Source organism: Pezoporus flaviventris, unplaced genomic scaffold (assembly GCF_033815535.1).
Source record: "Pezoporus flaviventris isolate CSIRO_AGI_PZ_B2104156 unplaced genomic scaffold, CSIRO_AGI_Pfla_v1 ptg000015l, whole genome shotgun sequence".
Classification (NCBI taxonomy): Eukaryota; Metazoa; Chordata; class Aves; order Psittaciformes; family Psittacidae; genus Pezoporus; species Pezoporus flaviventris.
In genome coordinates this window covers 14,615,457-14,641,777 of record NW_026892563.1, presented here as the reverse complement: position 1 = coordinate 14,641,777, position 26,321 = coordinate 14,615,457, and the positions used below count along the sequence as shown (strand labels likewise).

At 39.3% G+C, this 26,321-nt stretch overlaps 1 protein-coding gene and 1 long non-coding RNA gene across 5 annotated transcripts in view; one reads left to right on the top strand and one right to left on the bottom strand.

Moving 5' to 3' along the window:
• The window catches only part of DSCAM (DS cell adhesion molecule), a 455,521-nt gene that overhangs the window by 153,058 nt on the left and 276,142 nt on the right, over positions 1-26,321 (bottom strand). For all 3 annotated transcript variants that reach the window (XM_061453544.1, XM_061453545.1, XM_061453546.1), the window contains 5 exons: positions 21,127-21,273; positions 14,833-15,111; positions 12,450-12,725; positions 10,464-10,760; positions 9,373-9,648 (listed from right to left, as the gene is read on the bottom strand). In XM_061453544.1, the coding sequence (XP_061309528.1) occupies positions 9,373-9,648; positions 10,464-10,760; positions 12,450-12,725; positions 14,833-15,111; positions 21,127-21,273 (1,275 nt within the window). The remainder of the gene's footprint in view (positions 1-9,372; positions 9,649-10,463; positions 10,761-12,449; positions 12,726-14,832; positions 15,112-21,126; positions 21,274-26,321) is intronic.
• The window catches only part of LOC133269372 (uncharacterized), a 101,635-nt gene continuing 94,679 nt past the window's right edge, over positions 19,366-26,321 (top strand). For both annotated transcript variants that reach the window (XR_009743428.1, XR_009743429.1), the window contains exons 1-2: positions 19,366-19,617; positions 20,603-20,775. This is a non-coding gene — a long non-coding RNA (uncharacterized LOC133269372). The remainder of the gene's footprint in view (positions 19,618-20,602; positions 20,776-26,321) is intronic.

Sequence of the window (26,321 nt, the reverse complement as noted above, 5' to 3'; positions counted from 1 at the left end):
CCACAACAAACTGTGTTTTTTTATCAGGAATGTTTCCAAATGTGGCAGAGCAAATGCTGTGGTATGAATTTCTCAGGGGAGCTTATGAGAGAGACTTCATCCTTCACATTTACCCTCCCTCCCTTTTCCTGCAATGCAACACTGTTAGTTCACAGGCTCCCTAATACCATTATAGGAGCTCCTTCAAAATAAGGGAGGATGCAAAATGTTGCATAGAAACTAAAAGTGCTTTTATGTTATACCTCATCCATCTATCAAACCACTTCCTTTCAGCCTCCATTGAGAGCGGAAAAGTGCATGTCCTTATCATATGAAACACCCTGCAAACCTAGGACGGTGGAAAGCTCAGTTCCCTGCCCAAGGGGATGCATTTCCTATCTTTTAAAGGAGGAAACCTTGATTTGATGTTAGCAGCTGCAAGAGTATATTGACACAACAAGCAATTACCTTCATTGTTAAAGTGTCACCTGCTAAAAAGCCTCACATAGCCTTCTGGCTATGTAGCCAGAAGAACTTACCAATTACTTTTATTGTGCTTTTGGAATGTGATCCTCAAGTAACACTGTGAAAAGTTTAAATCAGCTAAATCACTGCAGCTAATGACCACAATGATCTCTTTCCCTGAAAATCATTCCTGTATTTTGACTGGTTCACACTAGCTTCCCTTTTACCTTCATCCTAGGACTGTACATAAGAGGCTGATTTTATATCACACTTCCATTTCCACATGGTTGATAGTTTTTTTTTTTCTTTTTTATTTTTGCATGCTATGTATTATACATGTTGATTTGTAATTAGGGCAGCATACTTCAGACCTGCAGTATCATGTGCACAGATATGCACTTTGCATATATGCTTACTGTATGTGCTTACACATGCAGTGCTAATAGCTCATACTAACTTGATGAAGTAAAGTGCCTAAAAATTTAAGAGCAACTGTAAAAAAAATATAGGTATTCAAAATATAATTGGCAAAATATATAAAGAGCAAGAACATACCTTCTTCTAAAACTAAATAAAGCTGCACTGTAAGAGAGGAAAGAGGACTAGCTTTTGATAAACCCAAAGATAATATACATATACTCTTGAACTACTTAGCTTAGGGTCTTATTCAAGTATTAAGGCTCATTTCACATTGCTTATGTAATTCATAAACACATTCATACACCAACTTTAATCGTGTTTGAAAGATACAAGACTATGTGCAAAGCTAGTGAGCTTCATTTTAGATTTAAGTGAAAGGTTTTATATTTGTGCATGCTAATTCTTCATCATGAAGACTAGGATAATAATGAAACAACTTTAGCATACATTTTTGGGTGAACATTTTCTGCAATGTCAGAGATGAAGTCCTTAGGAGTATGGTATATTAGAATTGCACTGCTAGAAAATAAGACACTCGGCTGCAGCGTCCACATGACATTTGTGAACTTTTGAAGAATGCAAATTAGCTATTTTAATTTAAGGTTAATCTTGAGTTGCTGTATGGCAAAAGTACACACAGACCTGTCAAGTCTTACATGTTGAATATCAGACTAGTTTAGTCTTTTCTTCAGGTACTTTGTCGTGGTTTAAACCCAGACAGGTAATTTGTTCACTCACACCCCCCCCACCCCCCTTCTTTCCCTCCCCCTACTCCCGGACGGACGGAGAGGAGAATCGAAAAGAATGCAACTCCCACGGGTTGAGATAAGAACAGTTTAGTAACTAAGGTATAACACAAATCACTACTGCTACCACCAATGATAATAATGATAAAGGAAATAACAAGGGAAGAGAATACAACACCTCAGCACCAGCCGACCGATAACTTGCCCCCCTCAGCCCAACCAAGCTCCGACCCATACCTCCTCCAACCCTGCAGTCTCCCAGCCCTTCCGGCTAACTCCCAGTTACATCCTGGGCATGACGTGCTGTGGTATGGAATACCTCTTTGGTCAGTTTGGGTCAGGTGTCCTGTCTCTGCTTCCTCCCGGCTTCCCCTCCTCCCTGGCAGAGCATGAGGCTCACAAAGTCCTTGGCCAAACCAAAACATCCTTGTTATCAGCTCTGTTCCCGAGCTGAAAGTCAAAACACTGCACTACACTAGCTACCAAGAAGGAGAAAAAATGACTGCTACTGCTGAAGCCAGGACATACTTCTATGAGATAAATGCTAGGGGTCTCAATTTTGAGATATCACTATCAAAGTGCATGTTTTCTTAAATCAGACTGCTGCCACTGCTTGCTCCCTGCAACAAGTCCTCATGCCCATTACGTAACCTGAGAATGACTGTTAGGTGGATTTTTGCCGGATTGTTTGCACAACTGCACATTCACATCCATTCTCACCACATGGCCCTTGCGTGATTTCTGCATATGACAGCTCCAGTCACTTTGAGACATCTGAGTATTTCTTCTTGAAGAAGTTGCAACAAGCTTGGAGGAATCCAAAAAAGATATTGCAAAAGAGAGTGAAAGGCAAAAACGGACATAAAGAAAGAATTACCTGAAGGACATGAAGGCCATAAGCTTTTTCTGACTCAAATTATTAGAAAGGTTCAGTTAGTAGGACTGAATGTCTTAGATACATGTAAGAAACTGAATTCAAACTTGACATAATCCATGCCATAGACTGAAGAATAAAACGATTAGCAATTTGTTTGATGATAGCATGCACCATGGGCCTAAGAGCTCTTGAAAGATTTCCCCTGATGGTTTTTCCCTTTTATTTCTGCATATTTTTCATTATATAATCCAGCCCTCCATGAACTGATCTGCCATGCAAATCTGCTAATAACATTTTAGCTATTAGAAAAAGCTAGATAATTCCTAGGAAAAACAAGGAGAACCTATTCAAATAGTTGCAACATGAAATTATTTGGAAGTAGCTCCTGTTTGATTTGCTTGTTTTCTTAAAAGAAACAGGCTGGTAAAATTCTTTTATGTGGTTCACAACAGGTGAAGTGTTATCACTTTGGTATAAGGCAATAAGAAGCCTTCTAAACCAAATGATACATATAAGCTTTACAAGATCAGAAACAGTCCTTTTAAACACCGCACTTTTTATTTTAATGATGCTGCACCCTTCCCTCTCAGGGGCTTCTTTTTCAATTAGTTTCTGTTGGAGAAGTGTGAATAGCAGCAGGCTGTTTACATGAGAAGTCTGTCCCATGAGACTGATGAAAAGAAAATCATCACTTACTACTGATAGCTTTTACTGTAGCTGAGAAAACTATTACTATAAATTACATAATAAAACTCCCCTGAAATAATAACTCACTCCTGTTTTTAAAATGCTTTGAGATATATTAAAATGCTGTAGAAGGGATGCTGCTATTATTATTATACCATCTTGACACTTGAAGGGTTTTTTTCAACAGAAATCTGAAACTTACAGATGGGGAGTGTAATATAATTTTTTCTTTGTTTACCAACACTTCTCATTATAAGACTATTTTCGCTTGCTTGCAGTTTGACTTCTCTTTGGACAATATTTTTCCAGGCCAGGTGCCAGCCTCAGGCTGAGTCATTTCAGCTGGAAAAATTCAGTTACAATTGTTTGGCCATATCAAGAAAAAGGGGGAAGGGTGGAAAAATAGGGATGCAGTACATATTTATCAAACAAATAAAAAAAGAAACAAAAAAGAAAAAACAAAAGGCATTGTGAGAATCTTGAGAAGTCTAACCTGCCCCATGGTTAGCAGGATGGATTTCAAGTTCAGCAGGTACTGACACTGACGTCAGACATTCTTGCTGTTCCTATGAAAAGTCTTCACAAGCATGCCTAAATTTTTCAGTCTAAGCAAAACCAAGTAAATAACAGCTCTCCGGAGAAGATATTTGCCAGTGACTAATAGCTAAGAGCTCCCAGGGTTCCAACAGCACTGAACACATCCTATGACTATTCTCAACGGATGAGTCTGTTCAAGCCATGCGGGGCAGATGCAGGCTGGTGGGATGTCAGAAATCAGAGCAGACAGATTTGTCTCTCTAGTTCTCATATGACCACCTGTGTCAGGCTGAGGAAGCATGAAAAAGGTTATTTCAATGCAAAGAGAAATGCGATGTGTGGGCCAAGAGACCAGAGCAGACAACCACCCTGCATTTCTGGGCACGTAAACTGTAGCAGCAAGTGATGGATATCAAGCAGTGTTCAGGATAACAAGAAGGAATTATAAAACTGAATTCCCTAAAAAAAGGGAAGTCAGAAGTTGGAAACAGTCTTGTGGTGGGATTGCAGAGGTGATGGAGGTCGAAAAAGTGCAATTGGGAAACTGGCTGGAGATGCAAAACTGGGAAAAAGAAGCAGTGGGGTAAGGTACAGCACTGACAGTGAACGAAGACCCACATGAAGGAGAGACAGGCCTGGTGCAGATGGAGAAAGTGAAGACCAGCAGAGAGCACTGTAACTGGAGACTGGGAGGAGAGTTGGGACCTCTAAAGGGAAAGACTAGTTTTGAGTCATGAGAACGAGGCTCTGAGAAAATGAGGACTGATATGGGAAAGACACAGAGGACAGATTCATTCTGGAACCTAGAGCAGAAAAGCCAGGACTTGGGCAAGGATAAGCTGGAGCAGACTGAGGAAGACAGGTCATACTTAGAAAGAATGAACACAAAACCCTACATCTGCTGCAGGCTATTCTTAGGATGCGCAACTTCAATACTCCTCTGATGCTCACAGATATATATGAACCCCACTGGCAAACCAGTAGAGCTGGGTAAAATGCAGAGTAAGAAGCTAGTGCTGTTAAGAATAATTCTGTTCTTGGCAAGTACCAATGCAGCATCCTTAGCAAGGCTAATCTTGGTGATTACTTCAAGGCCAAAGCAAAAATTTTGAAAGGATATTATTGCAGTTGCAAAGGGAAATGGTCAACAGGTGTAAAATACTAGAAATTAAATATGCAAGAACAGTTGTAGCCTTCCCCCCAATAAGTATGCATTACAGGGTACGTAGTTTGCATGGCTTTCTGTAAGAACTCGGAACTGACCAATTTATTTATCCAAATATAAAAAATGAAACCAAGATGGCTTGATTTCCAAAAAGCTCCATTAGGACTCAGGCACAATTCCAATCAGCTATGTCTGCCAAGCAGAAATCTGCATATTTTCCTGCCAGCTTATCCAGTCAGCTCCCAGCAGCCAGTTTATGGGACTGCTAGCTTTCAAGATTCAGATTTTGGGACAGAGACAAGGGACAGCTATGATGGGCAGGTTGCACATTTCCGTGGGACAGTTATTTGGAGTCCACAGACCTGTGGGGGAGGTGGCAATGCAGACAAGGGCACCGGTTATTCCTAAAAAATGGGACAACTGATTTCATGTGGTGTCTAACTGATTCTTCTGATCAGCAATGCAAAGAAGTAGCTAGCCTAAGGTTGAATAGTATGTAAGTACCCAGCTTTTGGCTTTTGGCTTCCTGGTGGCCTGCCAGGTAGGAAGCTGCACAGCAAGGCTCTATACAATCCACTCTTGGGTTCTCTGGCAGCCAGGATTTCATTTTGAAGTTATTGTCAAGAAACTTTATGCTTTTATCGGAGATCTTACAGTGATCTCCAAAGAATGTCCTTGAAGATGTTCAAAATCTTTGCTTTAATTTGGCTGTTTGTAAATCTCAAAATACTGTAGAGAATGGGCAGCCCACTCGTGTTTGATTACATGCTCATGTTGTTGCATATCTTTGTGTAGATGCTGCTTTTAGCAAGCTCTTGTTCAAGACAGAATGAGGATGCTTCATGTACTGGAGAGTTAGAAATGTAACCAGCAAACACGGCAGAGGACTGCAGACAAGAAAGACCAGTTCTATGCATAATGCAGATAAATGTTGCCCTGTTGTCATGGTCTAAAGCCAGCCAGTAACTCAGTATCATGCAGCCGTTCACTCACACCCCTCTTTTTCTCTCCCCAGGTAGGATGGGGAGGAGAATCAAAAGAATGTAAAGCTCGAGGGTTGAGATAAGAACAGTTTAATAATTGAAATAAAAATAAAATATAACAGTACTCATCCTACTACTACTACTACTAAGGGGAATAACAGAGAGGTATAAAATTCAAGGGGAAAAGTTAAAAAACAAAACAAAAAACCAATAAACACAAGTGATGCATGGTACAATTGATCACCACCTGCTGCCTGATACCCAGCCTGACCCAAGCAGTGATCAGTCCCATCTAAGTAACTCCTCAGTTTATATAGTCTGCATGACGTGCTGTGGTATGGAATACCCCTTTGGCTACTCTGGGTCAGATGTCCTGTCTCTGCTCCCTTCTGGCTTCTTGTGCCCCTCCTCACTGGCAGAGCATGAGAGACTGAAAAGTCCTTGATCAGATCAGGGTGTTACTTAGCAAGAACTAAAGCATTGGTGTGTTATCAGCATTATTCTCAAACTAAAGCCAAAACACAGTGCTGCACCAGCTACTAGGAAGTAAAGTAAATTAACTCTCACCCAGACAAAGCTAGGACACCTGTAGAGCCAAATTCTGTATTCACCTTTGACACAGATCTCTCAGATAATGCTTATTACTTAAATCTGTCTGTCCTAGGGGGTTTCTAAGCTGGGTGATGTGACTGATCTGAAGAAGGGAAAACAACTCTCAGAAGCAACTTTATTTCAATGGGACTTGAGCTTTTAACATGTGGTTCCTATATAACAGCAGATGAACTGAATAAATCAAGCTGTAGGCTTCTGAAAGTGAATGTACAAAAATTTGTGGATACTTCTAAGTTCAATTTGTGCCTCATTGCCATTTGCCAAAATACTCCTGATCACCCAATTGGGTTTTGGAAAGAATGCATTGTTTCTAAACCACTTTGATATCGCAGAGATTATCATCTCGAAATTTCATGAGGAAATTCATAATTATGTCTTCAGAACAGAATGTGGAGGAAACAAAATTCCAAATAACAGCTCGTTAGATATTCTCTATTATGAATCACTCTTCAGATGACTGATTTGAGGTCATCCAGAAACTTGTAGCAGAAGTGAGAACAAACCAAAGGACCTATGATGTTGAAGATGGGCAATAATTCTCCCTCATTCTCTGGAGAAGAAATATGTATATCAATGGTATGAGAAGCTGAACTATAAACAAGGTTATTTGGGTCTGATATTAACTTCCCTTACAATGTTATATTACAGAGTACATTTTTTAACCTCTAGTATGAAAGCTGGGCCATATTTCATATTTCTTGGAATCAGATATAAATGTCTGAAAACGCATCACATTAACTTCAGAATCTATAAAACAAATTGCAATGCAAGCAATAATAATAGTTTAAACCTTCATGCCACTTTTGACTCTCCATCAATATGTTAGATAAAAATCACTATGTAGTTATGGAAGAAAACAATACATAACCATGTGAAGAAACACTATGGCGATGCTGACCTCCAGCTGCAACAGCAGAACCTTGAGAATTGTTCAGGTCCGACATACAAAGCTCACCTTTGACATTTCAGACTTAGCATATGAGGATAGGCTATTAACCTTTTTTTAAATAACAGTGTCTTGTCAAGGCCAGGGCACGATGAACTAGCTAGAACACTTTGAAGCCAACTTTGGAAACTCCAGATCAACAGATAAAAGCCACACTGAGACATTTACTGTGCATGTCATGAGCTGCTTTTCATACTACAACTTGCACAGCTCCAACACATCTGCCTTATGGAGCAGGATGGGGCAGCATCACAGTTGCAGCAGCAGGTCAGCTCACTGGCCGTCTCCAAATGTGCCACATGTTTATGGAAGTTATTTAGGGCATATTCTGTCACTCTGAGATTTCTGACCAGCCAAGACCATTGTCCTGCCAGCTGAATATCCAGAAATATGAAGAATACTTTCAAGGAATCAAAATTGATAAGAGATGACAATCTGCTTTCTGGGGAGGAATTGTCAAGTTTGAAATTGCAACCTAATGGAATTAAAACCAGTATTGCACCTGAGGTCTCAGCTAGCAATCTTGGTGACTAGCAATGTTTTGATCTAAATGCCTGAGCTGTAATAATAAGCTGTTTTCTGTTCTGTGTTTTGATGGGCTTTTTGTTTTGGTTTGGTTTAAGGGATTTTTTGTGGGTTTTGGTTTGTTTTTTTTTGTGTTTGGTTGTTGGTTTTGGTTTTCTGTTGTTGCTTTTGTATGCTACATTAATTTTCAATAGTCATTTGAAGAACAGTATCATTTAAGAGACAGATTTACCATGGCAAACTGTTAGTGCAGCAACCATATAATTACTAATTTGTTATTCAGTTCCTAAACTGTATCAAGAAATCTGCAATATGGCTGTAATATCAAACATACATGAAAAAAAATGGTGACATTAGCACTTTACGTCACTGCATGTGATCAGTGACCTGGTGGTCTCAGGTGTGTGAAATATCATGTTTTTCAGAGTCCAAATTGCTAGTGGCTTAAAGCTAATCCCCTAGCCTCTTGAAATAATTAGAAGTTACATCACTCCAGACTGAAAACAAGGACTAAACAGAACAGAAGAAGAAGTTAAAAGATCATATGTCTGTAGCAAAGTCATTTTACCTTACTGTTCCCTGTATCTTATCTGAGAACTAATACAGGAATCAACCTTCCTTCTCTCATTTCCTCTCCTCCCCAGAAGCCCAGGAAATTTTCTAAGAATTTCAGGAACACTGAAATTATACCTTAATTCTTCCTATAGGCTTACAGGAAGTACACTACTTAGTGGCCCCATTGCTCAAAACTAGGTGCTAATGCAATCAGCTTTCCTGTCTTTTATGTCCTTGTGAATAAGTCTGAACATTGTCAATAGAACACAATGCTAAAAAATTCCTATTCTCATCTATTGCTGAAGTCTTCAGGGCCATCTGAACATCCTTGTTTGGGACTATTTGAATAGATTTTAAGTATCCTATTAGAATTTCAAGTCATTTTTCTTTACACTGCTAGCTTTCTAAGCATCAAGAACACTCAGAAAAGAACATTTAATAAGAAGAAAGCAAGGTTAATGTTTTTTGTTCCTATCTCTGCTTATTGACAGAAACACAGACATTAAAATTCTCATTTTTTGAGAGCTGGAAAGTCACCTGCTAATGAAAATGTGAATTTTGTCATCCAGCAGAGAAACAGTCACCAGTCAAAATTTGGTGGCAAACCATTAATCTACTGACTTAATTGTTACAGTTCAAAAAAATCTTGCTTTTGTAAGACTCCTGCTGCTAGCTGAATGAAGGAGGGTAAAAGTCAAGGAAGAACAAGACATAGTGACTGATTAGCATCTATGCCATCATTAAAAATAAACACAAATCTGGATTAACATTCTGAAGTCCTCATTATCTCTCAGGAAAATCCTGTGTGTGCAATTCTGTATTCTATAACATACACAGCCATTAGCTTGGATCCAGTTTTCCCGAGTTAACCTCACCTTTTACTGTCACATGCACGCTCTGGCTGGTGGAAAGCTGGGGTTGAACGAGGACATTGCACGTGTATTCACCCTCATCTACTTCTTTCTGCACATCTGAAAGCTTCAGTGTCCCATTGTTCTCAAATGCCACTTGGCGATGGTTAAATGGTAGCAGGTTCGAGTTCTTGTACCACTTGATGGAGTAATATGGGTAGCCAATCACACGGCAGTGGATGTAGGTGTCCCGTCCAGCTATTGCTGTGATGTTCTTCATTGGTCGAATGCTTGCTGGCCCTAAAAAGGTAAAAAGAAATTCTTGAAAACAATTTAAAGGCACATTTGCTTGAGGAAACATGCATATAATTTTTCTGAATATACAAATGTTAATGACATTTACAGATGTGGCTTGCACGACACTTCTTAACATTTGACAGTTTTTCTGTTTAAGAGCTACTTAAGCCATTTCCTTAATCTTTGTATGCTCTACTTTTTCTCACCCTGCAGCATACATACTAATTATGTGGGGGTATATGTTTGCATTATCCAACACTTGCCTGATAAAATCTTTGCTACATTAAAAATTAAAAGGCTGAATATGATTTAATTAATGTGACATACTAAACCTGATACAAAGCTAGAATCCTGTTACACATAAGAACACTGACAAAGTTAGCTTTTTTCTTTTGGACATATAGAAAGTATAATACCATGAGGATGGATATTATGTCATGTAGAGCTAGAAATGCAAGCTAAAGTACTGTATACATGAATAATTACAATGAATTTTGGACAAGTAAAGGAGGAAAGAAAAAAACAACAAACATGCACAGCAGGACTAAAGTAAAGAAATTGTGAACTAATAGAGATGAGTATAGGAAAAATAGACTATATAACACAAGCCAAAGGGTTCTTCCAACATTTAACCATACCATACACTTTCTAGATGGGGCTGGAGAGGCAGGGTGAGAAAAGAGAGAGAGGAAGAAAAGGAGAGGAAAAACAATAAGTTGGTTTTGGCATTCCAAGACTCATTTCATCACATGCAATAGCCTTCTTCTTCACTACAATGAGTTATGTGTGTTTTTTTGAGGAGCTGATTTGACAAGCACCTCTTACGTTTATTCGAGCCTGGTACAGGACGACTCCAGCAGAGTTGTTGGCAGTACAGCGATAAACTCCACCATCTCGGACCTGAGTGTTAGAGATATTCAGGTAACTGACCACATTGCCTTCAGAGGTGATAATCTGGCTGATACGATGACTGCCATCCTTCACAATTGGATCTTCATCCAGTGTCCAAGTGATTGTAGGCAGAGGAGTCCCCTTCACATTGCACATAAGGGAGACTGGCTCTCCTGGACTCACCACTTTCTCACTAAAGGCAGAAATGATTTTGGGAGTTCCATCTGCCAAGGGAAAGAAAGCAGAAGAATAATAGTTACATGGTGTAAAGGTTGTTCCTTCTATCCTGGATCCAATCACATGAGCCAAGATATTTTTTTTATCAGTGACGCAAAGAATTGTGTTACAGGATATAATTGTAATTATTGAGAGAGGAAAATAAATTTTGGTAGTAAAGTACTTAAAGTGATCCTTTGCTTACTGCAGGTTTCTTCTTCATCCTCTGGGAAACATGGTATTGACTCTGCTGCAGGAAAGGCATTTGAATAGATGGGCCAGGACTCTGTACAGCTATATGAACTGCCTGGTTCTTGCAGAGAAGTGTTAAAGCCATACACAGTGCGTCACAAAAGACATACAGCAAAACCTCCACACATTTTGAATTTTCCTTCTCCTGGTAGTTTTCAGCTCCTTGGAAAGTTAGAATGAATCCTGTTGGCAAGAGCCAGGCATAACCTGCACAGGCTAATTTCACACAGCTGTGCCAATACAGCTGACAGTTTAGTCATGACCCACAGCAATAACCCATTTAGAAAAGTATTAAATTAAGCTTTTCTGAATACAGATAGCCAGTAACAGCAGTGATGCCAATTTCTTTCTGTGGTCATTTTGCGATACAGAAAAATATTCTTCTGAAATGGTAGCATTCAAATGCTTTCTCTTGCAATCTGTGGCACAATTTACTCAGCCTCTATCAAAGCAAATGAATAGTAAGAGTGGATGGAGACAGAAACTTTAAGATTGTAAGTAGGGAGCAGGATTAAATATCCACCTATTTGGAGAGTTTCTTGGGATAATATTAAAGAGTTCTGACATTCTCTGTGTATTAGATATTGTCAGACCTCAGAAAACAAAACAGCAACAAAAATAAAAGCTTTTTGTCCTGAAAGAAATCTGACCCAGCACCAATAAATCTGTGAGCGTCACACTATGTGCCTCTGCCAACCCCTCCTCCTCTTTTCTTTTTTTAATTCAAGTGACAGGCTTTTATTGGAGATGAAAGCATGCATTATTTTCCCAGTGAGACCCTAGTGTCTTTAAAATCTTTCCTGCTGTTGCTCTGTGATAGCCTGCATTCTCTCGACATCATGATAGATTATCAATATGCTCTTTAGCCTTTCTTAGTCACAGGAGATGGTTGCCGAGGTAACTCATTCCAGGAAGGTAATCTTTTATTTTTCTATAAAGACTCTAAAAATAGTGTCCATGCCATGTTTGTACTACAGCCTCATTAGTGAGATGACTCTATATAAGTTGATAACTTTCCTCATTTAATTATCATGTAGAACACTGTGTCAGGTAGTTAAGGTTATCTCTAAACCTTTAGCCAAAACACCCAACCAGAAAAGCCATGCCCAGACGATCTTTGGAGTTGTGTCCTGCTGAAAAACTAAGGTAAGAAGTCAGTATCACACTACCCACTCCCTCTGCTCCTAAAAGAAAAACAATAAAATATTGACTGGAAAGACTGCTTCAGAGGGTTTTTTGTTTGTTTGGTTTGGTTTTTTTTTAATTTTTTTTTTTTCATTCTACAAGCCTTTACTCAGAGTGGGGCACAATAAATCCCACTGACAGTTCATGAGTACCCTTTTCTCTTGTTCAGTATTCATTATCCCTCACGATACAATGATGGCACCAAAGACAACATATATATTATTATGGAGAACAGAATCACTAAACAGGTAGTGACTGACCTTCTAGTACCACCTGAACATAGTCTTGAGCAGACATCTTGTCCTTGCGCACAAAACACTGGTAAGCTCCACCATCACTCTTGGCCATGCCATCCATAATAAGGTTCTCTCGATTGATGCCAGTGATCCGGACATTGTTACCAGGGTTGATGATTTCACCATTACGATACCAGGAGAGCTCCTGGTCCTCAGTTCCCGTCACACTGCAGGACAAGGACACTTGACTACCAACGCTGCTTTTTACTTTCCGTGGGCTGATTGTGGCTTTTAGTGGTTCTGAGGATTTAGATCAAAATAAGCAGGAAAGGGAAATAGAAAATATTAAGTATACACGTGCATTTATATGCAAGTAACAAATTAAATCAAAATTAAGAAGGGCAAAAAAAATCACATCCATACCCTTCTGAAAAAAAACCCAAAGCAACCCAACCAAACAACAGATGAGACTGTGTTTGCTCTAACAAGCATTTCTGTCACCAACACTGATGATACAAAACATAGATCTATAGGGAAAGCCTACCCAACACATGACATAATCCCATGCCTAAATGAACAGTAGGAGCAAATTTCATGAATAACACTGGTGCTGAGTGCCTAACAATGGCACTGCACATGTTTTGGGAGGGTAGGGCACTAATGCACATTATTTCAGTGTGGACCTTTGAACTGGTGCATTCCTGAAGCTCATCTGGTTTAACTTCCTGCAAAAGGAAGGAAGTTTGCATGTTCCAAAACCACTCCCTGATGTGAACAAGTGCAATAAATGCCAATGGTCAGGACATTAGCTTTTAAGGGTGGAAAATTCATGCTAAAATTTTAACACAGGTACACCCGTAGATATCTATCAGATCTGTCCACATGGAATTTTTTTTTTTTTTGTGGAGGCCCCTTATGGAGTAAAGTTTTATATTGTAAAAAACCCAGGATGAACAATGTTGAAAAAAAGTCATAAATATAAATGCAAGAAAAGCAGTCTTTATCCTGACACCTAATAGTTATCATAGAATCATAGAATGTTTAGGGTTGGAAAGGACCTGATGATTGTCTAGTTCCAACCCCCCTGCCCATGGGGAGGGACACCTCATACTAGACCGTGTCACTCCAGGCTCTGTCCATCCTGGCCTTGAACACTACCAGGGATGCAGCATTTACCACTTCTTTGGCCAACCTGTTCCAGTGCCTCACCACCCTCACAGTAAATGTAGAACTCACATTGTGTTCTGTATATATTGCTGAAACTTCCTTATAAAGATAAGGGACTACTATCATCATTGATAGCATCTTTGATACTAAACACATACCATCATATTTTTTTACCAGCTTGCATACACACATACAGACATAAGTATACTCACACTTACACATAAAAATTTTCTCACCTAACTCATATACTTTAGTGAAATTTTATAACACACAAGTTGGAATAAATCTTTAGTGGCCCACTCAGAACAGAGGCTTGGAAAAAGACACAGGTCAGTGGCCTCAGTCATTCACAGATATGTATGTAACAGACCTTTCCTCTACAATGGCCCAGAGCAAATATGGCTGTTTGACCATAAAGTCACTAGGTAAAACGTAGCACTAGGCACTGAGGACATTTTTGGTATCACTAACAATACAATTACATCATGCCTTTGGAAATTCTGACATTATATTACACCAGGCAGACTGAATTCAACTAATTTTTATGAACACTTTTAGAAGCAAAGCTCCTCTGTCATAATTCATGAACTACTGATCTTTGATCTTGGTTTTATTTTGCCCAAATACATTATGTGTAAATTACTTGTGAAGACATTTTTATGGCCTGAACTGTTCACAAACTTCTCCCTTTTCAGTTTTCTAGTCATGCTGTATAGGTGGAAATGTTAGTTCACAAAGCATTTTTTCTATTCTAGGAAATATTTTTTTTTAAACAATAGAAGAATAACACTTTTGCAGTGCAGTGCTTCTGAGCAATAATTATCTTTGTAGAATTTGTGAAACATTCAGAATATTCACACATGAATACTCAACTGAGGGGAGGTATGAGTATTCAATATTACTGAACAGCATGACTCATCGCAATGAGAGTTTGGCAGTTTTATTCATGAGAACATTTGCAATTTCTTTTTAAGTATCCAGTTCAAGCTTCTAAATTACATATCCTCCATGTGATAAATTATATAGTTACATAAGAAATTGCATCTCTTTGCACTTCTGATCGCTCAATTGTCCAACTAACTCATCTCCACAGAGCCTACTTTCTGTTGCTCCACAACTTAAGAAAGCACTGTTTAGATAAAGTAACAAAACAGGAGATATAGCAAGGCAAGCCAACAACTTCTCTGATGCAAACCCAGACAAGAAGTGCTCTGAGGTCTTCACTCTCTCCAGGACTTACGTTTTACATACAGTCGCCCTATCATCTCAGCAGTCCCATAGTTGTTCCACACCTCGCAGACGTAGTTGCCCGAGTCTGAGGGACGTGTGTTCTCTATCAGCAGACCTGTAACTGTCTGACGAAACCTGCTGTCAGGCTCCCAGGGAACATTATCCTTCAGCCAACGATACTTTGGTGCGGGGTGCCCTGATGCTTTGCAAGGCAGCTCCACTCGCTGTCCTGCCATGGCTTTACGGTGGTCAAACCCATCTAGAATAGATGGAGCTGAATTCGCTGGATCTGAAAGAATAAACAGCAGTTTTCAATGGGAGCTTTAAAATTCTTTCACTTGCTAAGCAATATACCAGTATTTTTCTCTCCTGCAATTTTTTACTATGTAGCCTAGTGTTTTTCATATTAGTTTGCTACTATGACCCAGCAATTATTCAGTAATATCTCAGCCGTAATGGCTGGGATCCAGCAGCACGTAATACTGAAGCACCTCATGACTACTTAGAAATTTTCTTGATGGATTTTTTCCAGGTGGCAACCCTTTCTCTGGTCATCCTTCATGTCCCTTATAAGAGGAATGGAAAGCCAGAAATGCGTGACCTTAACAATTATTACTGATATTCCAGCACTACTTGACTAAATGAAGCCAACATGTTTTCAGTGCTTCTCCGTGGTCTAAAGGATTTGAATTAAAGGAACAATATAGTCCCTTGCCAGGAGAGAAACAGGCAAAGACACAGGAATTTCTCTCTGCAGTCTGACTGATAGATAAACCTTTTCTTCCTTCCTGGAAAAAGAAATTAACATGACAAGACCAACTTACCACCTAATACTCCAAGTTTCTGTACTCAACTTACTCATAAAAACAGCTCTGAGACCAACACACTTGTGTAGCACCTGGTGTATCACAGAATCATTGAATGGTTTGGGTTGGAAAGGACCTTAAAGATCATCTGGTTCCAATCCCCCTGCCATGGGCAGGGACACCTTCCACTAGACCAGGTTGATCAAAGCTCCATCCAGCCTGGTCTTGAACACTTCCAGAGATGGAGCATCCATAACTGCTCTGGGCAACCTGTTCCACTGCCTCATTACCCTCGCAGTAAAGATCAAACAGTAAACATCCCTTGCCTCCCCTGCATCAACCGCACCACACATCTTGGTGTCATTGGCAAACTTGCTGAGGGTGCACTCAATACCACTCTCCATGTTGCTAACAAAGATGTTGAACAGTACCAGTCACAACATCGAACCCTGAGAAACACCACTTGTCACTGGTCTCCACTTCAACATAGAGATATTGAGTACAGTTCTTTGTGTATGACCATCCAGCCAATTCCTTATCCACCAAGTGGTCCATCTGTCAAAACCATGTTTCTCCAATTTAGAGATAAGGATGTGATGTGGACAGTGTCAAATGCTTTACACAAGTCCAGGTAGATGATGTTAATTGCTCTTCCCTTATCCACCAACGCTGCAACCCCATTACAGAAGGCCACTAAATTTATCAGGCATAATTTGCCCTTAGTGAAGCCATACTGGATGTCTCCAGTCACGTGCTTACTGTCCATTTCTATGCCTTAGCAGAGGTGCATGTACCCCACCAGAAATGTACTCTGTGATTTCAGCTTTTTAGATTTCAAAACTTTTGGAGGAAGAAGCTGACATGATTTAGTTTTGTGCAGCATGATGAAAAGTATGATGAAAGCCCATTCTGGAGCTACTGCAACATAAGCACCGAACAATAAATCAACAAATATTCATCTAAATATTTTCTCATCACACCCACTTTACTGAGACTTCTGTATCACAAAGAAATTCCACAGGCTGATCAACTCCTTTTATCTGACAAACGTATCTCTTTGGGTATACCTACATAGTTGCCTGGCTGTAGGTGTAATTGTAACTATTTTGACATTTTCAAGTGGTCTTTGACTTAGCTAGCTCACGTACTCCACACAGGGTAGTTGTAGAAGGTTCCTTTTAGAAGCTGAAGAGATTAAATTGTTGAATTCAAGCTACTCAAGCAAATGTGTGATCAGTACCTGAGCCTAGTTAGTTTAAATCTATTTTAGCTACATCTTCATGAACTGCAGTCACACCTGGGAGGGTACACTTGAGAGCAAATAGCTAGACACACTGTGCAAGTTCTCTTATCAATCCAGAAACTAAAATTGTGATGGTAAACAAATGGGCTAAATAAATTTTAAAGTGAATATCTTGATAAAACCCTAAGTGCCAAGTTCAATGAAAGATGACCACTGAGGCTTTTCTGCTCTCTAGGTGCCAGTAAAAAGTGAAGCCATTGACATCACAGCCATATTCAGTTTACAGAAACTTCCTGTTTGTCTCATTAGAAACGTGTCAGCCAGTAGTTAAACAAATGATTTTGCATGCATCAGTAGCCTCAAGGTCCATATTTGGCATCAAGATGTCATGCCGTTTATGTCTGGCTTAGTGAAAGCACAATCTGCCAGGACACCATTGGGAAGGCCAATGTCAATTTGACTAATTGATTAGCCAGCTCCTTTCTTGCCTTCTGGATCATTGGGCATGTATGTTTTCAGTGCATAGGCTCTTCTGTGCAGCCTGAGGAAGTAACTCTGAAAAAACATAAGCATGCAAGAAATTATAGCTCTGGCTTTCAGGAAAGCTACACTTGCATGAAATCAATTTCTTCAATTGAAAGTAATTATTAAATAATAAAGAAGTAGAACTGACTTTTAGAGGTATTGTCTATGCATTCCTAGTCAAAACTCACAGCAGCTTTGTATCGTCTCCATATGCTTTTAACTTCAAAAGATTTTGTGATGGATTTATGAGCTCCCATTTGCAAACCATTAAGTACAAAAATACAAAGTACTGCATGGACTTCAAAACGGGATGGGGCCACTGGAAAGGAATTAGAGCAATGGTAAGGAAAAGTAGTGATCAGTAAATATCACATTATGACAGCTTCCTAGTTTGTGGCAGAGAACTGCATACGCTTCAATGCTAGGCCCAAGCAAAGTGCAAAACCACCTTGGACAACAAGCTGGTAGCAAAAGCAAATCAGCTGCTGCCCTTCTGCCCCCTTGCCTAGGCAGAAGCCCAGGAAGCCAGGCAGACTGTGCCTTAGGAGCTGGAAGCTATGGCAAGAGATGCTGTGGAAAGCACAGCTCCCTTTTTACCTGTAAAGAACAGCACACCAGTCCCTAGGTCACTTCGCTTCACTTTTTCTCCACCTCAAAGTGGGTGCTCCATCTGCAGACCAGCTAAACTGAGATTTTCCTATGCCCTTGACAAGCCTTGAGCTGGTTCTTATATAGGAGGTATTTAAAATAAATTCAGGGTTACTTAAAATATGATTCCAGTGACCTGCTTTCCTGCACCCTGTACTTACACACTTAATGGGTGGTAGAAACATCTCTTTGGGATGTACCTGGAGCAGACTCCTATTTAGAGCTCCTACACTCTATATACTTCAGTTAAAGAGAAAAAAAAAAAAAGAAAAAAAAACAAGAAAAAAGAAACCAAAAGAAATCCCAGGGTTCATTTGCAATCGTCTTCAATGAGGCAAATAGCAGAAGTCTCATAACCCGATTCCAATACACAGTACACATTCGTTTGAATTATTATTTTATTATGCTTTAACAGTCAGCTGCAAATGACTACTAGCAAGGACAGCAGAAAAAAATGAGGAAAAATACTATTTTAAAATATTCTACTTTGGATCTTCTTTGAAGGACAGAGCAAGAAATGCTATCAAAATCATGATTTTCTGAAGGGTGAGGGTTTAAAGAGGTAAAATTCTTGGGAGCTGGGATTCACCAGTGGACAAAATCATTTCTGGAAAAGCACACCACAATAGGTATTAGAGGAATAGTCTGTAGCATGTTAATAACCTTAGTTTTAATTTTATTTAGGAAGGCCACATGGTTTCAAGGAGATGTTCTTACTCCAAATGAAATTTGGAACTTTGCTTTGGTCATAAGCATACTAATTATTCACATGTATTTGCTATTACATCTATGTTACCTTTCTCACTCTTTAAAAAAATAACAAAGCTTAACTAATGTTAAAAATGTGGCCAAGAGACTATGATCAATACCTACCACAAACTATTTCATCTCCAAATATTTTACAAATGTAAAAGTCAAAAACGTAGGTCTCATGCAAGCAGTCCTTTCACAACTATGTTCATGGATTCTCTGATCTCAGTTCTTAAAGGACTATTTAAAAATATACAGTAAAGAAAAAAGAAAACATGTTAGAGAAATATTAAGAGACAAGCTCTAATGACAATTGCTGCATTTGTTCAGAAGACTAATAGGACTTGAAATCAGAGCCCACTATAGTTCTTATAGGGAATAACTAACCCCATTGAATTAAAAATGCCAACTATTACACACAGGTAAAATTTCCTATATTGATTTGGTCTGTGGCAGAGAATAGACAAGGAAACTCCAGACAGAGCACATCTTTTTGTCTGCTTGTCCTGAATTACAAAGGAGACAGAGCTTTCATTTTCCCCCTTTTGTTCAGTGAAATAACTAGAAATTTTCCTGTGGTAACCAAGATACAAGCCTGATTTTATTTATGTTACCACTGGCTCAGCCTTAGCATGATTTCATACGGAAGCAGACCATATTGTGGAGCCAGCTAGAAGGATAGGACCCTGCCTATCCTTATAAGACCAAAGCAGGCAGATTATTGTTCAAGAAAACTACTTCTTCATCTGGCTGGGAAAAGAAGAGACAAGAGTTTTACTCACAGGGGACAGATATCAAATGAAGAATCTCCTGGATCTACCTGGTAAGTGATTCTGACCTGAACAATCACACTGATTTTTTTATCATTAGTATGTTTAAGTATTGACTTGTGTGTTCAGAGGGCTCCAGGATCCTTCAGCAATCACCAGCTTGGAGGAGGGCAGGAAGTATGTTACTAATGCAAAACCTCGTGCCCACGTCTGCCTCCTTTAGGGCTCTCAAACAGAGGGTGGAAAGCTGAGACTTAATTACTAGATTATGGGTTTTTTCCTGCCAAAAAAAAAAAAAGTGTGTGGGGGAGAAAAGGAGTCTGACTGTTGGACTGTGAAGGTCACTATACACTGACTGATCTTTAGGGTTAGGATCTTTAGGGCAATTTAACAACAGTGAAAAGGAAAAGAAGCTCAGTGAGGCTTTCAGTGGGATGCTGGGCATGTTTTCAGTAAGGCAAGGATACAGAGAAAAAGAACAGAGAGTCTGGAATATAGTCTTAGCTAACTCAATGGATGTGGGAATGTAGTTGCAGATCTACTCATACTCAAACATAGGGTGCACTTAGAGACACTCAGCATATGATGGAGAGGAACGGGAGATGGAGAAGAGCTAATCCTACACAGACATGTTTGAGAGCTAGTTCCAAACGCAGTTCTGGGATCTGTTCCTCCTTTTTACCTCTCCCACAACTGGCAGCTCCCCAAGACAAAGTCGGGAGAAGGTGCGATTGGAGCAGCACTGTACGGATGGCCCAAAGTCTTTGGAGTGTGTGCAGAGGGAACCAAACAGTCCATCACACACACAACAATCAGGAAATTATTTACAATTACAAGTAGAAGTTAAAATACCCCATCTACCTTCTTGTTTATCTATCTGCTGCACAAAACATTTTGCCCTGGGACACAGCTCTGCCCATGAACAGCCACTGCCTAAACTCCTGTCTGCCAGCAGCACCTGGGTGGACTAGGATGGGTCATGCACCCCTTCTGGCAAAGATCCCTTCTGAAATCAGGGGAACATACTGTTTTCCCCAGGGAAAGAGTGTGATGATTGAAAAGAAAGGCTGAAATGCACCTCAGCTAGCCTGAGGTTCCTGCAGTGGAAATATCTACAGCTGACCTAAATTTCCTGAACTCCTGCTATGGTTAATAGAGAAATAGGCACCATGGGGCAATTCATCTCACCCCAAAGTGGGCAGCTGAAGTAGGTAAGCTACATTGGCCCTTAAAAGTGTTCCTCAACTTTGGTGACAAAGGAAAGGTAAGGTGAGTAGATACCTTCACAGTAGAAGTCTACTTTTAATGAGATGAATCCCATTCACAGTCCTTTTAAAAGGACTTTAATACTAAAAAAAAATCACTGTACTAAATGCCAGTGTACTCTTACAAGCTCTCTGGGAATATCTAACAGGAGGTGAAAAACTGGCTGGGGGGGTGGGAAGGATTTTAAAATGGGGCACTTTATTTTGCATCCAGGAATGAGAACATTCCTGGCCAGTTTAACACACTAAAGAGAAGCGTTTACAGTACTCGATTTAACATGATATAAAAAGAAGCACCTGATACAAAAAGTCTTGCACTGTTGCTTTGTCGTGTTTCTCCAGTGTATCTGTGCCTTGTAATACATCGGTAGTTGTACAGTCCATCTTCATTCTGTACGTCTAAAATATACAAGGCTCCCGTGGATGTGATGAGAAATCTAGGTCCTGAAAGACACAAGAATTTGCAGTGTTTAAAATATCTGCAAGTTGCTACTGTGTTCTGCTTGCTCACACTAATGGATGGATGACAGAGCCAGTAGGTCCTGAAGATTCTTTTTGCCAGTCTAGAAGCTGCCAACTATAAGTTTAATAAGTACTGACTGCAAATGCATATAAAGACGTTAATTCATGTGCACTTCTTCTAAAAAAAACGGTAGGTCTCTGTAAGTAATATGTGAGGAATGAAGGAAAGAAACATGTCTTAGTACATATCACAACCAATAACAACACCCAAGAGGCATCCCAAACAAAATATAGGGTAAAGAACCAATGCAGAATTTAATCCCATTTAAGTCAATATTTTACAGTGAATATGATGGAAATTCACCATCAGAGCTGTATGTGTTAGAAAGACAGTTTGGGATGGCATGAATAATTAAACAACTTTAGCCAAAATGGCATTTGTTGTCCAAGTACACCAGGAAATTGAGAAAAAAAAGTCACAAAATGTAAAACTGAAGGGATCAGTAAAAGAAAGAGAAACAAAAAAGGAAGGCTTTTCCCTAAAGAATATAGGACATATTTCCTGAAGGGTTCAGGCCATAAGGGCCATGTACTACACAGCCCTGCTCTACATCCTGCTTCAGTTGTGATGGGAAAATGAAGACGACAAACACAGCCTTGATGATGCTGACTACATTGCTGACCCTAGTGAAGTTATACACAGCTGCACTAGCTGCAAGATAGACAGCTCAAGTGTCAGGAAGAGTCCCATCCCATCCTGCCCATACTTCCCGTGGGTTAGTGCACTTCAGGCCTCCACAGTATGAGCTAAGCTTTCTGGAGCTCAGTACTTTCACAGCCAAGCTACTGGCAGAAGATGAATTAATACATTATCTGCTCTGTTGGGGATTCTTTTTTCTTTTTTTAATAATATTACAATCTGTGATTAGAAAAGCACAATGTAAGCAGGTTGACAGACTCCGTGTCTGAAAGAAGGGCTTAACTAAACTGCACAGGACATGTTATTTAATAGCCAAAGGTATTTTTTGTTATTTTTAAATTATACATTGAAAGGTTTATTTCAGGGAGAAAATTAAACCCAGCAAAGTGACTGCTCCTCTAAAACTGAACAAGACTGACATGTTCATGGTCAGCATTTCTCCCAGTGTTCATACAAATTGAAAATAATATAGTTGAAATTTACTTCAAATGCATATTTTTTTTGTTATTAACTCTAGAATAGGTACATATGTACATGTGCAGTTTTGATTGTTTGGCAATCACAAATGCCTCTATTCTGTTGTAAATGCATGTTTTAAAGCAAGACACAAAAAACCTGACACCTACATGGTACATGTTTACTCTGAGGATTTTCCCATATTTCAGTAAATGGAAGTAACCTGGTTAGAATGCATTGCAAACTTGGATCTCACCTGGCCACTCTTTCCATTTAAAAAATAGTGCAGTCTAAGTTATGTAATGCTTTTCTAAAACTTTTACACTGGAGAAAATGTTCATAACTCCTCTTTTTTGTGTCTCCTATTTTTTCTCTATTACTTGATAGCTCTTACAATATAAAAACCTGTATCAATGTACTATAAAATACACTCAGCTCCCAAAGTAAGAAAAAAAGACACAAAGACAAAACCCATTATGACTAATATTCAGTAACACGCAGTAAGAAATATTTCCTTTTCTTCAGAGCTCTGTTTGAGCAATGACTTTTTAATGATTAAGTGTAACCAGGGTTCCTGCTCACAAATACATCAGTGGGAAAGCAATCCAGCAGAGAAAAGACAGAAAAGAAATTATATCATTACAGAGGGCAATCTCCTTTAAACTCCAATCTAAAATAAATAGAAACAATAATAATTAAAAGCAAAAAAAAATACCCCCCCCAACAACTAGTCGTCCGTCCGTCCGTCCCCCCCCCCCCCCGTTCCCCCTAATATTTAATGTCACAGGACAGGACTGACCCTTAGAGCAGAGAATACTGAACAAAGCAAAACCAGCCCACCTCTCTCATCCTTGTATGCATACTGCACTATAAAATTACCACAGTGGTGACTTGTCTTGGCTGACCCTGTTCTCCTGAAAGTCAAGGCACATGCATGGAAGCAGGTCACTACTTTGGAAGAACATAAGCCATACTGCACATGCCCTTCTGAAGTACTTTGTTCAAATAACATGGGCCATGGCTAAGAAGTATATGAACAAAATAAATCCCCTGAAAAGAGCTACTTTCCTACTTCTGAAGAGGAAGAACCAGGAAAAGGAAGATGCAAAGGAGGAGGCAAAGCACTGGATGGCAAAGCACTCTCCTCAGCCACGAGCAACACTATATTCCAGCCTAGGGCTGGATTTACAAACTAGAGAGGCTCCTTATACAGGGCCCATATTGACTTCATGTGCCTCTGAAAACTTAAGTGTTTGCATACAGAAGACTTGTGTTTCAACACAGATTTCTTACAAATGTATTCTTGAGTGTATTAGAAAAAACACCTGAAAAGGGAATATTTCAGTTTCACAACTGGGTGTCTGAAATATGACACTGAAAAAGTTACAAGCGAAAAAGCAAAGCTATCTTGCTTCTTATATTTTAATACTTCAGTTGTAATGTTTGACAGAAATTATATAGACAGTTAATAAGAATAAATTAAATTATATAGACAGTTAATAAGAATAAAGTTAATAAAGTTAATTTCTCAATTACTAAGTTATTTGCTAGTCGCAAAATAGCTTGACTTGACCAAACATTCTAATGAGGTTTTCTACAAATACCAGGCAGCTAACAACTACCTACTAGCAACCAGAAAGCATAGCCTGAAAGTATGCAGGCAATCACCTAGTGAACCTCCTTAGCAATCATAGGATTTTTTCTTTACCTGCCGTCAGTCATACAGCCCAGATCCAAACCCACAGCAAGGGAAATCCTACCACCTCCTAGGGAGGCAGGTTTTTAATGATTCACACAGAAGAAGTACTTCCTGTTGAGGAGAGAATACTTTTTCTTCCCTGAGTTGATTCTCACACTGTAACTCCTAGATATGGTAGAATGTCCTATGCTAAATATTTCTTCCTTTTTCTTTTACAGTCCCCAGTTACTGAGACATAAACACTTGTCCTGTTACATCCTATCTCCTCAATACATAGAGGCGCCCAACACCTGTACCCTTTAATAATGTTTACTTTTACCCCTAACTCCAGGTTAGAAGGATATTTAGAATTTTGGTGTGAAAACCATGGGCTGTTTTACATGTGTGTCTCTTGCATATTCTGCACTACTGAAATATAAAGCAAATCTATCTTTGCCAAGAAATACATTATAAGGTCTACAGGTAATTAAAGCACAGTTGTCTTCCTTAGTTTGTAGGCAACATAAAATGACAGCTGCAGGAGACAGGAATCACACTTAAGGACTTCACTTACAGTATGCAGCAAAGGCAATCTATTGCTTCTGTTTCCAGCTGTGTGACCATTAACCATTTCTACATTTCAGACAGCACAGGCGGTTCAGATGTATGCTTGCCCACAGCAGCGCTACTCACCTGGCAAACCTGCCAGGCTGTTGAACTGGCGCTGTATAAACCATGCAGACATGGCCTCTGCAGCCTGTTCAAGACGTATATCAGATTTTTCAAGGCGGGGAGTAATTCTGCTAACAAACTGTGCCAGGGTAGATGTCAGCAGAGAGGCTGCTCTACTGCTGACACATCACAGGACTGGGAATGCGTGTAAGTTCTGGTTATTTAGACCCTGCAATAAACCTGCATGTGCTGTTGCACTTGTCTCAAGTAAGTGGAACCTAAACAGCTGAGCGGCAGAAATGTGTTCATTGTACCATGACTTCATGTGGCTTTCTTTTTCTGGGATCCAGATTCACCTTTGTTATATATATGTAACTCCATTTCTACAAAGAATCACACTTTTGGAGCCTTTGGAGCTTACTAGAATGAACAAGTTTAAGATCATACAAAATGTGCCCAAAGTTTAAAAAATAATTCCTTTCTACATGTTTTTTTAAACTTTCTCTGTTTTCAGAACCCCTGCACAGATATGCTGTATATAAGCCATCACTAGTAATTAAATTTGTGCCTTTTCTTCGGATAAGCACAAAACATCTGCCACAGAAATTAAGTTAGAAGACCAAATGCAGAGTTTTCCTTAAAACTGCCAAAAGCTCACTTCCTCAGTACTTCTACCTTGTACATATTATTGCAGCTAACATTTGCCCTGGAATTGAGTCTTGGTAAATCCATGGAGTGGCTATTGACAGGCTGAAGAATATATATATTTATGTGCTATTACAAATCCCATAGCACTGACTTATGTTTGCAAGTGAAGCCTTCCCTCCTCAGTCCTGGAGAAGAGTTTCCTCTGATGTGGTTATACATCTGGGTCAATGATAGTGGGTACACTTATTAAAAGCCTGCCACTTAATAAAAGAGGTTTGTGAAAACTGCACAGAGCCAAGAAATTGTTCGGTGTTATTTTGCTATATTTTTTAGAGAAGTTATGAACATACTTGAGTATCTAACACTGCTTAGATCATCTTCCTGTAGGAAATTACTCAGGCAATCGCATAATAAAACCTTCACTTAACACATTATCTAGAGTTTTTTGCCTCACCCTCTTTAAAGATAGATAACTAAAAATAAATAGTTATTGCCACCCATTAGATGTTATGCCACAGCATACTTTTCTCACCAACACACATTGTGTGTAATTGCAGGGCTAAAGCTTTTCCTTTTCCTTTTTCTTCTTAATATATTTTGCATACTTATATAATGCTTTAATAAACAGCACCTCCTTCTACTGTAAAAATGCAAGGCAGAAAAGCTGACAGAAAAATAAAAGGGGAAATGCATGTAATTTCTGTCATCTTCTAAATGGAGAGCATTTTCATTAAAACCGACAGGCTGTCAGCTGTGACAAAACCAAAGTGTTGAGTGTTCTGCCTTCTGTACTTCAAAAAGTGTTTAGAAATGCACTAGGATGGGAATCGACAAGCTCTTATTGCCCTGTTGATCTAGGGGAGTGCTTTCTTTTTG